General features: G+C 36.0%; 2 protein-coding genes across 2 annotated transcripts; one reads left to right on the top strand and one right to left on the bottom strand.

Annotated features, from left to right (window-relative positions):
* The first annotated feature begins 4,243 nt into the window (after window positions 1-4,243).
* LOC133739831 (organ-specific protein S2) lies at window positions 4,244-4,997 on the top strand. Its single transcript, XM_062167636.1, has 2 exons — window positions 4,244-4,402; window positions 4,521-4,997. Exons 1-2 carry the CDS (start codon window positions 4,355-4,357, stop codon window positions 4,809-4,811), a joined length of 339 nt encoding a protein of 112 aa, XP_062023620.1. The 5' UTR covers window positions 4,244-4,354; the 3' UTR covers window positions 4,812-4,997.
* A 1,632-nt stretch (window positions 4,998-6,629) lies between these two features.
* On the bottom strand, window positions 6,630-7,954 carry LOC133738420 (BURP domain-containing protein BNM2A). Its single transcript, XM_062165957.1, has 2 exons — window positions 7,789-7,954; window positions 6,630-7,560 (listed from the first exon to the last, which is right to left on the bottom strand). Exons 1-2 carry the CDS (start codon window positions 7,879-7,881, stop codon window positions 6,751-6,753), a joined length of 903 nt encoding a protein of 300 aa, XP_062021941.1. The 5' UTR covers window positions 7,882-7,954; the 3' UTR covers window positions 6,630-6,750.
* Between the last annotated feature and the right edge of the window lie 8,148 nt (window positions 7,955-16,102).

Genomic DNA, 16,102 nt, shown 5'->3' on the forward strand with positions numbered 1-16,102 from the left:
TACATGTTCATCTTGAAACGTGAAGGGTGTGTTGTGCTCTTTTTCCCCTTCGACCGAGGTTATTTTTGTCCCACTGGGTTTTTGTTACTCGGCAAGGTTTTTAATGAGGCAACGAGAGAAGCACCGCGTTTGGGCAACACAAGGGGGAGTGTTCAAGTAAACCCTAATTTGTGTTTGACCCAAACTCTAGGTTACTTGACCTAGTGGTAATAGGGTTAAATTAGAAGGATCTAGATTCCTATTCAATGTACGATTACTTTCCTTGTATGATTGAGATTCTATGCATTGTATTAATCCTCTATATAAAGAGGCCCTATTATCAATGAGAATACACAGCAAATTCCTCTCAATTTCAGTTTCTCTACAACAGTTTTCTTATTTTTTCTATATTGGAGATACCATCATAATATATAACATACTAATAGTTCGAATTGAACTTAAACCACATTATTGAGATTATATAGTTCGATGACAAATGCAGAATACAAAAAAAAAAGTCACACTTAAAAGATAAACAATAGTATTATGAATGTTAAATTATTTCTAATAGTACCAAGAGATTTTAGGCTAAAATCTCACACTTGTTGCCCAGTATACTTAACTAGGGGCGTATTGCAATATATTACCACTATGGAGTTATTGTTTCACGACATTAGTACCGCACTTTGGAATGACACGACAACAAAAATCACTATCTAAAAAACCTCACTTTAGTCTACTAATATAAACAAAAGTAAAAACACATACATACTGTTACTCATAAAATTTGAAAATGAATTAGAACTCAGAGTCTATATATATAACTCTTTACAACTGGTACACAATCTCAAAGACCGAGTCTAGTACTAGTAGGTACGGATTCAAAGCTTACAGTAACATTTTCAGCTAAACTCCGTTACTCTGAACAGAATTGCACATTTAAGATATTATACTTTTAGATTTTATGTAATGAAAGAAGTAGGAATTAACTCTCACTATTAATTTCTTTTTGTGTCACATTTCTCTTATTGTTCATCAACTTATTATTTACTAACAAGATCCACATTTTTTTTTTGGCAAGGAAATACATATTAAATTAAACCAACAGGAAAATTACAACTAAAAGATCCACATTGACACCTACATATTCAATTATAAACTAAAAGAACCTACTAGGTAACTAATACACAAAATTTTTCTTATGAAGGCATTTGAGATATGACTTTTGCAGCTACCAACACTAAGACTCATAAAAAATCTAGAACCAGATATATCACCCAATTAATTACAACCCAACAGATTAAAAACTATCTTTGCAGTAATGTAGGGATTCTAGGTCGACTAGAAGTTGCGTGCACTGACCTTAAATCTTTAATGGAACCTTGAACAATGATTCAATAACTTATTAAGATAAGATAAAATTGAGTGCTATCACTTTTGCGGACCTATCTATATATTATGATCACTATGCCATGTTCTTCCCTCTCTTAGAACCATTCAACTTGTACTTATCAAAAATCCAACTCCAATTTAGTACAATTAATATTCCATGAACCCATCTGGACTTTGTTTCAAAAGTGATGTATGTCGGTTAAGCCCCTTCATGCTAAGTTGTCATCTCCATTTGGTCAACAGTATTTTAAAATAATTAATCTAATCCATTATCAAGATACGTGTTTGTTACGCGTAAATTATTATCGACTATTAAGAGCAAGTTCACATGTTGAATTACTGAGTATGAACACTATTCATTATTTTTTTATTTTATTTTATTTTATTAATATTTGTTTTCACCGGTTGGATCTGGGTCACCGGGATAGGACAGGTCACCGGGATAGGACATTGTTCATTTAATATTCTATTAATTTATTTATTGTAAACGAGAAATATATGATAAAATAAATAGTAACGACGAACATTTTAGAAAATCTACTGACAAAATCGTTAAATATTTTAGGTGATGGAAAAAATTCAGTTTTTTTTTTTTGGGTTGACAAATTATGTGAGCCCTTGAAGAACTTAACGAGCAAAGGTGAGATCGTTCGAAAGTTATTTTATGATCTAGGTAATTATTATGATGCTCGGAAATATTTTTTGAAATTTTCACAAGGTGAAACCTCGACATAAAGGTCCGATAATAAATTATGCAACCCAACGAGTCCGTGAGAATTTTTTTGGACAGTGGAGCTTTTTACTACGATTTTCTGAAGTTTTGAAATTTCGTAAAATATATAAGGAAAAAGGGGGAATCATGCGATGTAATCTGGGCTGTCCAAAATCATCACCGCTTCATCAGGGTCGTCCAGAATTGATTGAGGAGAGACTATAAATAAGCCTTGGATCATATAGGATGACTAATAAGAATTGAGAGAAATTTAGAGTCTCTAACCTAAAAATTTGGAAAGGAGATCCGACCGTAACTTCGCCTTCCGGTCACCTATGGCCGGCACACCAGTGCCATCTTGTTTGTCTCGCTGTCACCGATACGCTGCTTATTGTGGTTCAGTCATACGTGGAGAGAGAGGGAGAATCAAACACCGAAAGTCTCGGCTGCTCCGACAGTTTCGTGGCATTTTCCGGCTACTCTGGCAACGGTTTGACGTGCATGAGGTATGAAATTTAATCTACTCTTCATGCTTTATGTGTTGGTATCTGTATTTTTTGAATTCAATTAAGTTTAAGAGGAATTGCGTTTTGGCACTACACAACTAGCAATTCCGCTTTCTCTTTGCAAGTCTCTGCTGTCTGGGCTAGAGTTGGAGGCTTGGGATCTGGTGGAGATAATCGTGGAATGGTGTTGGACTGCTAGTGTTATGGCGACGATAACAATTTGGTCGGCGGTGACTACAGCTGCATTGCAGGGGAGCAGAATGAAGTGGATGACCGGTTGGCTTGGATCGATCTACCTTCTAGTTGGACCGAGATTGGTTGGACATGTCACCCTTCTCGTTGGGCTGCTTATTTTGGCCTTAATGGGTTAGGATTTGCTTGGTTGTTCTCGACCCATTAGAATTATTAGAATTTTATGTTTTTATTTGTTAGTCTATTTTTGGTCTTTAATCCTCTTTTCTATAAGGCCTTGTTTGGTTCGCAGAATAGAAAGCTTAGGAATGGAAATTTTATCATTTCCTGTGTTTGGCACGTCCAAGGAAAAGAATAACTTTCCTGCATGAAGGGAAAATAGGGGGAAAGTGGATCCTCCCACACCCCATGGGATTCACTTTCTCTTGTACTTTCCCTTCATTAATTGCATATTAATTGCCTATTTTAAATATTATTTTAAAGATTATTATTACCAATTTATCCAAGAAAATTTTGAATTTTGAAGTGATTTGATGTTGCTTACTTTCCTATTCATGCACAAACCAAACATTGGAAAGGAAAGTAAAATACATTTTCATATTACTTTCCTGACATTCCCAAACATTGGAAGGGAAACTAGTGGGAAATCTAGTTTCTCATGCTCATGGGAAATGCCAAAAAACCAATTTCCTTTCCGCAAACCAAACGAGGAATAAAGGGAATATGACATGTTTATCTCTTTTTGAGAGAATAGGTCGCAAAAATCTAGATTGCTCTGATTTTTTTTTTTATGTTCGTAGAATAAAAGTGCGTATACTTTCAAAAATGTGGGTTTACTGGGGGTATTTGGAACTTGTTCTTTAGAATAGGTCTTTGTACTCTGTAAATTGGCTCTTTCTAACGACCCCATAGGGGTGAGTCAATTTTGTACTGCTTGTTGAATTTTAATACAATCACTTACCTCCTTCGATCAAAAAAATATTTAAGAGAAGAGAGGTTGTCAGTTAAAACAAAGTTTTTTTTTTATTACAAAAATATCCCTTATATATTGAAATACTATGGAACTAAATTAATTAGAAAGAGTAAACAAGTAAACTACAAAATAAGGGAAAATAATAAAAATAAAGAAAAAGACTTGCATAAATTGTTTATAATCATCACATTCTAATTCTATAGGTAACTTTTTTGACTCCCGCACCTAGCCTATTGAGTTTGTGGATATTCCTAGTTATATTAATGAGCTATCCCATTTGCCCAAAACGTAAACACAAATCTTTATCACAAAATATCAAAACATTGTTTGCGACCATAATTCAGCAGAATATCAGTACCAGATAAATCTGTTTGGCTTCAGAGCCCCAATATTCTTCTCATGGAACAGTCCAAACATTACTAAAGGTTTTTTGCACAAGAGGGTCGCAAGTATTACCAAATCTCTTTTATGTCTCCTAATAAAAACTATTAATGTGGTTGCTAACAGAAGCTCCCTAGGTGCCTATAAAGGGAGGGGTCATAGCTCCCACTATTACTTTCAAGTTGGCAATAAGTTGCTGAGGTAAAAGTTAGCCAAAACATGAAGTATTCCATCCCTTGCTTTCTGCTAGTTCTCTCCATTTTCTTGGTAAGCACTTCCCAAACAGCTCTAAGTAGCTTCATTCAGTTTCTAATGTTTAACAGCATAGTTTTACAATTTCGATTCAATTCTCAAATTCATCACCGAACCTTTTATGTGTAAACAGTTTTCAGAGCTCACCGATGCGAGAAAGGACATGGGAGGCTACTGGGAGAGTGTGATGAATGACCAGCCCATGCCAGAAGCCATTAAAGAACTCTTCTCCCATCAAGATGAAGATGTGCCATCTCTCTCTGCTTCAACAAACAAGGACGACCGTTTTGTTAGGGACTTCGACATTAGGCCTAATGTCATCATATACCACAGTGCTCATCACGATCATGCTCATCATGAGCCTGAAGAAATGAAGCATGATATGGAACCCAAACCTTATATTCAAACTGTCAATCATGGCTGAAGTAGTATTGATCAGGAATATTTGATTGAAAATCCTGTTTCAAGTGCTATTGTATTAAACCAAGTTTGAAATACCAGAGCTAGTAGTGTTTAATGGATTTTCGTCTTTCGTCTTTCGTCTTTGGTGTATCAGTTGTGCAGTTGTGCTTGGAATTCCACAGGTTTCAATGATATTATGTTTAGACTATTTTAAGGCAGCGATAACTGACTGTTTATTTAAGTTTTAATTTATTTTCTTTTTCTGGCTAACGTTGTTTATAATCATTTTCTTTCACTCGGAAATATAATCAGCCAAACTCATGTTATATGTTGTCAGATTATGAATCTCAACCAACGATTTGAAGTATAATGTCCATATACTGACTTTCTGACTTTGAATATGAAATTCCAAGATTTAAATTAATGAGGAACTTTGCAAGTTTTGAAAGGCAGACACCATTGTTTCTGTACTTTATATGACTGCTTTAAGTTTAGAAATTCCAGCTGCATCAGCAGCAAGGTACATATGATGCATCTTTAATTACACTTTTCCTACTACATTTCTCAACTTAGACTAATTCAAACTCCCACAGTATACAACTTTATTCAAATATAGATAAGATAGGGAAGAACTTTCTTTGAAATATAGAAGTGATCGAAGAACTTAAGGATTGATTTAGGAAAAAAAAAAAAACCTGTTTCACTTAGCATCAAAGATTTATCTTCAATTAAAATAACTATTTCCTTGCACTGAACTTCAACTTATTCCCTAGTCTGCTAAATTTTCAACTCCAGCTTCTTCTGTACATTTTGAGTTTTCTAAGTGCATATATGGTGTGTCGGTTTTTATTCTTTCCAACACAAAAACGCCTTTGGGCTGCATTATTTCCTTCCTTCTCCTTTCATATGAGTGTTCTCTTCAGTTTCCTTCAGTTTCAATCTTTATGACTTTTTCTCACATGTTCTTTACTTCTCTCATATACACCATCCAAAATCAGTTTTTGAAAGCATAAAGAGGAATTGGCGTTTCTTGGTTTAATTACTGAGTTTACGTTTTGAAGAGGAAGAAGTGAGACCTCTTTGTAAGGAAAAACGTCTCTTCAGTTTTATTCAGTTTCATAATCCTTATGACTTTTGCTCACATGCTCTTCACTTCTCTCGTAAACCATCCAAAATCAGTTTTTTTAAAGCATAATTAAATAGCATTTATTTCTTGGTTTTATTAATGAGTTTACGTTTTGAAACAGAAGACCCCCTCCGTAAGGAAAAACGTGATAAAGCTAGACAAGACAAATAAGGGAGTCATATAACGCCTCATATATGGAAGTTTGTGATAAATATTACTGAACAACCCAACTGCATTTTGAATTGAAAATTTCATCAACAACTTTCCTAAAATTGGCTTCTTCTTGCCACCTTTCACTCACTAGAGCAAACAAATTAGTCTTTGGGCCAAACACCAAACCAAAGTCTAAGGTGGGTGAGAGCTGCAAAGATTTTAGTGCCGTCTCCTTTTCATTATATGTCAACAAAAGCAATTGCTCCTTTTAAATGTCCAGTTGACTCAAAATATATGATGCATATATGCACTTGCAATGTCACAGAGCCCTTCAAGTAGTTTGACAATTGATTAAAATCATTTTCTATTTTATGATTGTCATTTTGCTCACCAAGAGAAGACTAGATTTATTGACCTAGTTCAAGAAGTATATAGATAATCTTTACAGCAGGAGTTACATATGCAAATGTGAGTTAAATTGTTTTTTGTAATTTATGCTTCCTTGTAAGAGATGGCCTCTTGTAAGCAGAGTTGATTTATTTATATTAAATTTGTTATATCTCTATCAATTTGGTGTTAGTATATATGTTTATTGAAGAATCAAAATATTTAACAAGTTCACCACACATGTTTTGACTATATATAAGTTATAGTCATATACTATATATTCTGCATTATTTTCTTACACTGAGGTTGATGTTGGAACCCATACAAGATTATCAGCAGGAAAGAAATGGCACACAGGAGAAGTCCCAGGCTTGATCCTGAGCACACTGAATGATGCATGATTAGGGCTCCAATCAGAAGTATCCAAGTGGCAGACAGCAACAGCGTCAACTCTATCTCCATCTTCACCCCCTAATTCAACTTTGTACACCTTGTTCACACTTTGTTGGCTATGGCAATAGAAAACTGCATAAGGGTAAGGCATATTGTGACATGCCACCATCTTTGGAGCAAAGATTTCTGTAGGCTCTTTCAAAATGGTATAATTCTGGAACAGGGTAGTTGAATTTGTGAGATGGGCAGTGGCTACAGCAGTGAAACGGGTGTTTGGTCCCAACATACTATGAGTGAAATCCAGCATGGATTCTAAGGAAGTGGGACAGAACTTGGTTTCTCCTTTGATGGGTTCAATCTCACATTGCGTAATAGTGTCTTCCATGGCTTTGGCTTGGTGAGAATCTTTGGAGAAAGAGAAGAACTCAAGGAGGTGGGGGAGTTTTTTTGATGAGAAAGGAATTGAATCAGCTTGAGATCTTGGTAAAAAACGAGGAGATTTTGAAGGGTCTCTTTTTGGGAAATAGATTGGCATTGTTTTCCCAACTTTCAAGTCCTTGATGGTGAAGAAAATCATATGTGAAGGGTCCATGTGATCCATGTGGGATGATGAATGATGAGCTTGAATTCTTTGATCCATAGGCTTCATCAATTTGTGTGTTGTTTCCAGCTGTTCCTCAGTCAGCTTCCTGCCTGCAATTCCTTGAGCACACTGCATGATAGTTTAGCATATTCTGGAATTGTTAGAAACTATATAAATCTATGAGAAAAGAAGAGAGTGAAACACTTGAAAAATTAAAACTTCAGCTCAACTTATGACCTTTCCTTTTCTCTAACAATTAGAACTAGCTAGAAATTGTTATGCAGCAAGATCATCAATCTTGTCAATCCGAGGATATAACTACGAAGAGAGAATTAGAAAGTATAGTTTTTGGTTTACCATAACCAGCACTAGTAGAAGAAGATGAAGTAAGGGGCACCAGAAAGCAAGACTTGAACCCATGTTTCTTCCCTTAAAAGAACTCAATTCCATTTTCAGAATATATATAGAAAAGATGATCCTTCCCTGGGCAAACCTAAACTCTAAACCAATAGACTAAACTTATTTACAAACCACCACTGAGCAGCTATACTTTGACATATTTATTGAGGCTTATGTTTCTTTGACTTGCTGGTGTTGGGCCTATTGGACCATCCACTGTTAATTTTTTTTTTTCCTTCAACGATCTGTTTTGTGAGGGGAGGTGGGCTCTTCTAGCTCATTTTCTATGGATGGTTGACGCGATGCTGGGAGTAGGGCTGGGCATCCAAGACCGAAGTTCGGGTATCGTCCCTAAACCGTCCCGAAATCCGCCGATACAGGTCAGGATTAAAATTGAAAGTTTACTGTTTGAGCCCGTTCTGAGAAAACGGGCCCGGTACCGGTTCTAGCCCAACCAATACCATTAGGGCCCATCCAGTCTCGTTTTATTAAATAAATTAAATCTCCAATTTTTTACATTACTTGGCAGAGTTTAATTGGGTAACTTAGTCAAATTTATGGGAACACAAAGGAATGACCGCACCTGATCACTAAACATTTTTAACCTAAATGGCTAACTCGATCCCCAATTCTTTTGATCTCTTTTGAGTCTCTCTTCTCCACTCTCCATTCTCCAGTTCTTCTTCTGTTCTTCATCTAAATCCCCGATCCCCAATTTCTTTCCAATTTCCCCAAATCAGTATTGATTTCACTTCCAGTCTAGTTCATACTTCATCTCCAGTTCAGTTCTTCATTCAAATCATTCGAGCACGCAAATGGATGAATTTGCTGCTAGGCTTCGAAAGAGTGGGATTCAGTTCTTATGGGTTGCTAGGGGAGAAAGTGCTAGGTTGAAAGAGAGTTGTGGTGATATGGGGTTAGTGGTGCCATGGTGTGATCAATTGAAGGTGTTGTGACGTCATTCTTCTGTTGGTGGTTTTTGGACTCATTGCTGGTGGAACTCGACTCTGGAATCTGTGTTTTCTGGTGTTCCAATGCTTACTTCCCCTTTGGCTTTTGATCAATTTCCTAACAGTAGGCGAATTGTTGAAGAGTGGAAGATTGGCCTTCAGAGGGTTAAGAGAGAGGTCAAGGTGATTAAAAAAAAAAGTCTGGGTTCCCGAAATGGGCCTGGGCCTGACCCGATCCCAATCGGTTTCAGTATCATCTGTACCAGCTTTGAAAAATCGAAGTCTCATCCTGAAAAATATTTTTAGTATCGGGCTCAGTATCAGTCAATAACCGGCCCATGCCCAGCCTTAGCTGGGAGCATCATACTTTGAGTTCTATGTTTAAGTTAAAGGGGTTAAAATTCACACTCCCCATTTTACAATCCACACTCTATGTTTTCTTTTTTAGTATCTTAAGTTTTGTCTTTTTCTACTGTAGATAGTAAAAATGTGATGTTGAGATACTAAAACAGAAAACATGGTGGATTCTAAAATAGGGAGTGTGAGTTTCACTTCCCTTAAGTTATTCTCGGTCCTAGAGTGTATTGTGTTGCATTAGTGAATATGTGATGTTTATTTAGTGATATCTTTTTACAATTAAGGGTAATACTAACCTAGTTTCTTATTCACTTATCCTCACATTTAATATCAAGGATTTTATAGGCTAATGAAAAGATTATTAGTTACAAACTTGATTTCTTCGAGTATCCCAAAACCCTAAGGAGAGCCGACGACGGCTTTTTGAACGATCACTTTCTTCGTCTGGTGGTGGCTCTGGGCTGGCCTTTGGGCCTCGTCGACGCCCCTGCCGGACGGGGATTGCTGCGATCGAAGAACTCTTATGCAGGGGTTGCTCAAGGGTTTTTTTATAGGCTGGTTTTTCCGATTTCGGTCTCTGGTGTTACATCTCGGATTATGGTGCGTTGCAGGTTCGGTGGAATCTCGGTTTGGGCTTCTTCGACTGACAACGTTTGTAGGGTTTTGTGTGTCAAGATCAGCTGCAGCATGGGTTGGCAGGGTGCTAGATTGAGGCGGCTTCGGTGTGAGGTAGGTGGAGGCAGCGTGCTCTGCGGTGTGTAGGATCTCGGCGGGTCTGGCCAGTGGAGGGGATCACAACGGAGCGGCGTCAAGCGAAGCTTTGATGCCACTGCGCGCGGGGTTCAGGGTTGGAGATGGATGTTGGGCTGGAGCCAAGCCCGGCCTGCTGGGCCTTTTGAGTGGGCCTTCCTTTAGAGCTTCTTGGATCTAGATATGTTGGGCTGGGGTTTTTTGACCTAAGCCCAACTCTATGTTTTTAGCTTTTGTCTAATTACACTATTTTTTCTTAACTGTCTGGCCTACAGAATTAATGTTGGTATTCTACATCCAACGAGGAAGAGTTTCTTGATGCACCGCAATTTAGCGCATTGGCTTCGGAAGCTTTTCTTTGCTATCATTCCTAGCTAGGATTTCTTGTTCTGATAGGCTCCTGAATAAAGGAGCGGAAATGTTTCAAGTGTAATGACACCTATTACCCCTGGTGGGAACTATGTATATGTGCCATGCATTCTGGCTTGTGTTTTGCTATTAATGAAATCATTATATTTACCTCAAAAAAAAAAATATCAAGGATTTTATTTTGAGAAGAAATGACAAGTTTTTATAAATTGGCAGCGTCACAAAAAATCTCACCATGTGAAATGGCCGAGAATATAATATTATGCTTACAAACGCCTGTCTATGGGCACGACTAAAAATGTTACAATACTAAAAAGAAATTTTTTCAAAATTAAGCTTGTACTCTCTATTTTAGTTCGTGGTTACTCTCAAAATTAAGTGAGCCTCCGATATCCTTACAAGTTACAAGTCATCACCAAATCCGTCACTCAGAATTCAGAAGCGATCACTTAGAGGAGTGTGACCTAGAGAACCAAATTCGACGTGGAAATCAACCATAAGCATAAATAAGCCATAGAGAGGAGGCAAAAATGAGCAGCGCTTAGAATCTAGAGTAATCCGCCAACTAAAAATGCCAACAGATAGATGAGAACAACGCTAAGTAAGCCCGTCGACACCACTTCCTTATAGACCAGAGGCATGACCGATCTGATGGAAAAAGTCCGAGGATGGGATACCAAATTGTCACCCCTACCTGGGAGGCAAGAAAGCATGCAAAGAAAACTGAGAAAGATCTCAGAGCGCTAAATGTTTGCCTGAGAAACCCATACTATTTCTTCATTAATCTTTTGTTTGTATGAATATCCTAGGGTTCCTTTTTTATATTAATTCAAATCCTAAATTAAATTGATGGATTTCCTATTGATTTTTAGTTGCAACTATATATTTTGCGTAGCAAATGAAGATATTATATATATGCATGTTCTTTAAAGATGATACATCAATTTTCTTGTAAAGAGATAAATTACAACCCGGCCACCATAATTTATGAGATACTGCTAACTGCTAAGTACAATTGCCCGCTGGTCACTGGGAAAATAGAACCAACAAGAACAGTGAAATAGCTAGCTTCTTTCATGCAAGAAGTAGCAATGATTACAAAGGAGTTCAACCCCACATGCAAACAAATTAATTGCATTTGAACGCAATAAGTCACAGACAATCATCCACAACATAGGGCCACAACTTTTATCTTATGAAAATTAATAATACCATTGGGGGACATTTATTGCATTATACGCATAGAAACCAAAAATTATTATCCTTCAAGATTGGAGCAGATCTCCCATTTACGATTCGATCTTGACAATCAGACAATGACAACCCACGTGAAACATACACATTGAATAGAAAGACTCAATTGTTTTGGGCAGTGAACAAATACTTTGGAGACTAGTCAGTCTAGAATTTTGATGCTTTATTAGCAAAAAACTATACACAGAAGTGAAGAAAACCCCAATTGTTTTAATGTAATTGGATCGGAGAGGTACTTGTTCTTTCTGCAGGAATTTCGATTTTAATGATGGAGAAATGAAGTAAAAGAGAAGTCGATAGTTAAATATTTTTAAATATTTAGGTTTAATTCATCAATTATACTTTCTTGTCAAAATTAGCTGTGAAGCATCCTAGTGTTAGCGATGGGTATGTAGACATAGAGGATATATTGGATTGCTGGAGTGTATAAGATAATATCTTTTCGATTCAAAACACGTTTTGAATTGCTGGAGTTTATAAGATAATGCTTGTCAATCTCACGTACGATTAAGAAATTGGATGTTTCAATAACATGTGTGGGGTGATTTGATTTTGTGTAAATAAGTTTGACACTACTTGTTCTAATAATAAGTCATTAAGTCACTTCAGTCCTGATCACCTGGTCAGCAACTAACCAGGGATCATTTGCTCAATCACCGTCCGATTGAAATCGGACGGTTTACAACTCTCTTCTCCTCTCTCATCACTTAATTGTGAACCGTCCGATTGAAATCGGACGGTGAGTGAGCAAAAATTCCATGGTCAGCAGCTGACCATTGGAACGGGATCGTAAGTCACTTATTGCACAAGTGAAATCGGACGGTGAGTGAGCAAAAATTCCATGGTCAGCAGCTGACCATTGGAACGGGATCGTAAGTCACTTATTGCACAAGTGATAATGCTTGTCAACCACTTGTGAGTCTGAATTTTATATAATCACAACGCCAGCCAAACGATTGACAAGTTATAATTCTTAATTATCAGAATGCAAATATGTTAAAATATTGAATTATCGACTTGCTTGTGAGTATGAATTTCATATAATCACAACGCTTTCAAGCAATTAACATGCACAATAATGCTTCCCTTCATAAAATAATAAGTGTTAATACTTGTCAATCACTTGTGATAAGTTTGTCGGTACGTAGGATTGACAAGCATTATCACTTGTGAGTTGTTATTAATAACCCATGCATACTCATTGCCTAGTTGGGATTACCTTATTCTATTCATCATTTGTTTTCTTATCAAAAAAATGATTGCCTTATTCTATTCATCTTTTGTTTTGTTATCAAAAAATGATTGCCTTAATCTATTCATCTTTTGTTTTCTTATTAAAAAGTGCATATAATTTAATTCATCGGCACATCCAACATGATTCTCGTGACTAGCTTAACTTTATTATATGAAGCAATCCGGCTCCTCTAAAGTTATTAGGTATAAATTTAAGTGAATTTCATTAAATCATAATCTTTCATCTAATCTAATGGATTTGACCACGCCATATAAGCTAATTTTTTTTTTTTTTTTGGAGTTTTTGCTCAAAATTAATGAATGTTGATGCTCGTAACTATATTCGCCTTCATCAACCAAAAACTACAATATCAAGAATTCAAGATACAATTATCCAGCTACGATCTGAATCCCAATTCCTGCTTTTCTTCTCCTTTAATTTCTCCTCCTACTTCTAGATAAAAATCCTTTACCCAGACTTGAATCCCAATTCTCAAAGTGAAGATTGTTTGTCTGCATATATTTAAAATTTATATCATTATTTTCTCTTCGAAAGATTTCCATTATAACTGAGACATGAAATAAAAAGACGCATCCCATTATCCTAGTAAACAAAAGCATGTTTCTCGATCGTAGCTGCTACTATACAATCTATACATGATATGCTAAATTATGAAATCAGTGTAAACAAAATTGCAGTCCTATTTTCACTCACAGATAATAAAATCAATATTAATCTTGTTGCCTGGCCTTGAAATTCAAACCTCAAAATCAGGAAGGAGAGTTCAATCGAATCTGTAAAGCTTGCCCATTTCAAGGAGAATCGAAAAAGAGACAACAAAGCAGAACAGACCAGATCACCCTCACATTCACGAAATGGTTCGGAACGAAGAAAGCTTTTTTTATTTTTTATTATTGCTTATCGAGGGGTAAAGGGAAGTTAACGTCAGTTTGGTGACTTTGGTCTCAAATTCTTAAAATTGGTTTTACGTAATGTGGTGATAATTTAAACCGTTGGATAATTTTACGCATTGTGATTATATGAAATTCACACTCACTGCAGTACAGATGAGCCAAATCCTATATGAAGACATTTATTCTCCTACTAGTTTATCCATAAATATTCTGAATTGAAACTAACGAGAACAATAATAGATCGATGAGATACTGCATCAGAAAACAAATCTAGTAAAAACATAACTAGATGTGAGACCGCATCGAATATAAGCACTAGATGTATATCCAATGAAGAAAAATGTATAACAATGCTATGACCGATCATGCATACTCCATGCAAAAATATATGTCAAACAGAGGGAAATCTTCCATCAATGTGTTCGTTAACATGACCAATCATTCAAAATACTAAGTCGAACATAGAGCAATCTTCCATCAACTATTTAGATTTTGGTTTAGGGTTCCTAAACCCTGAACCAAAAACTATTCCAAGGTTCATCAAAATCACAAACAACAGTTGGTGAAGAACAAGCGAGTTTGGGAACGCACAAACCCTAAACCCAAAACTCAAGTAAAGCAACAAAACCATACCTTGATCCAAAACATGATCTGGAGTTCATTCAGATTCTAAACGTGGATCCAAGGCTAGCTGAGCAGGATCCTAACATCAAAACATGCCCCAAAAGTATTTGCTAGTCTACTCTTACCAACAGTCAGCCTACCGACAAAACACCAGCCTAAACCATTATAGCTGAAACATCGCATCAAAGAGGGACCATGATTTATTAATATTAAAAGACGGTTGTTTTAATATTAAACTAGTCTACAATCACATGTTCTGCATGTGTACGAAAAATTTTCGTTAAAAAAAAAAAAAAGATGGATAGTTATTGTAGAAGAAATAAATTCACTGGTAGTTATTGCAGAGAGGAAATAGTGAGAGAGAAAAGTGGGGGTTGTGAAATCATTTCTTTTTAATTTTCTTAATAAAAATCTATTTTATAATTGTCCTATTTATCCTTGTGATTTAATTTATTCTCAAAGTTTTTTAATATTTCAGGATTAAATCTGTCAAAATTTTCAATTTTGGCTAACAAAGCCTCTTCTCTTAATAATAGTATAGATAACAAATATTAAAAGACGGTTGATTTATAAATCTGGTCGACTTGATTTATAAATATTAAAAGACAGTTGGTGAAGAATGAGCCGGTATGGGTATACACAAACCAGGCAAGAGCCATTCCACCAAATCCAACTTTTAACCCTAGCAACCCCGACTGCATTGGGTTACGTCAGTGGCCATATCTACGTCAGCAAAATCCTAGGGTCCAAATTCATCTAGGAGGACATCACCCACTGGCTTGGATCCTAAACCATGTTTGGAAAAAAAAATAAAAAATCGTTGCATTAAACTTGTCCCTAATCACCAACTATTACCTTGCTATGCAACCGTTGAACCAAGTGTGACAAAGACGCCCAAAATCAGGTATTGATTCTGATCCAATTTGAAGTTCAGATATTATTGATGATAAGATGGATTATAAGTTCAAGTACTAACTATGATAATAATCCTTTAATTCTAATTGCAAATTAATTTGCATTTGAACGAAATAAGTCACGAACAATCATCCACATCACTGGGCCACAACTCTTACCTTAAATAATATATCAGAGGGTGACATCTTTAATTATCACCATTTATTGCATGGAAACAAAAAATCACCATCCTTCAAGATTGGAGCAGATCTCCCATTTACAAATTATTGACAATCAGACAATGACAACCCATGTGATACCTACATACTGAACAGAAAAACTCAATTGTTTTGGGCAATGCAACAAATACTTTGGAGATTAGACAGTCTAGAAATTTGATGCTTTATTAGCAAAAACCATATACAAAAGTGAAGAAAACCCCAATTTTAATTGGCTTGGAAAGGTTCTTGTTTTTTTGGCAAGAATTTCGATTTTAATGATGGAGAAATAAAGTAAAAAAGAAGTCGATAATTCAATATCTTCAGATATTTATGTTTAATTCATCGATTACATTTTCTTGTCAAAATTAACTGACAAAACATCTTGGTTGTTAGTGGTGGGTATGTAGACATAACAGATATTTTGGAATGCTGCATAAGATAATTTCTTTTAATTAGATTCAAAACATGTTTTAGATTGCTGGAGTTTATAAGATAATGCTTGTCAATTCCACGTACGATTAAGAAATTAGATGTTTCGATAACATGTGTGTGGGGTGATTTCATTTTGTGTAAATAAGTTTGACACTGCTTGTAGTATAATAACCCATGCATACTCATTGCATGGTTGAGATTACCCATTTGTTTTCTTTATCAAAAGGTGCATATAATTTAATTCATTGGCACACCCAACATGATTCTCGTGGC

This window comes from Rosa rugosa, chromosome 3 (genome assembly GCF_958449725.1).
Source record: "Rosa rugosa chromosome 3, drRosRugo1.1, whole genome shotgun sequence".
NCBI lineage: Eukaryota > Viridiplantae > Streptophyta > Magnoliopsida > Rosales > Rosaceae > Rosa > Rosa rugosa.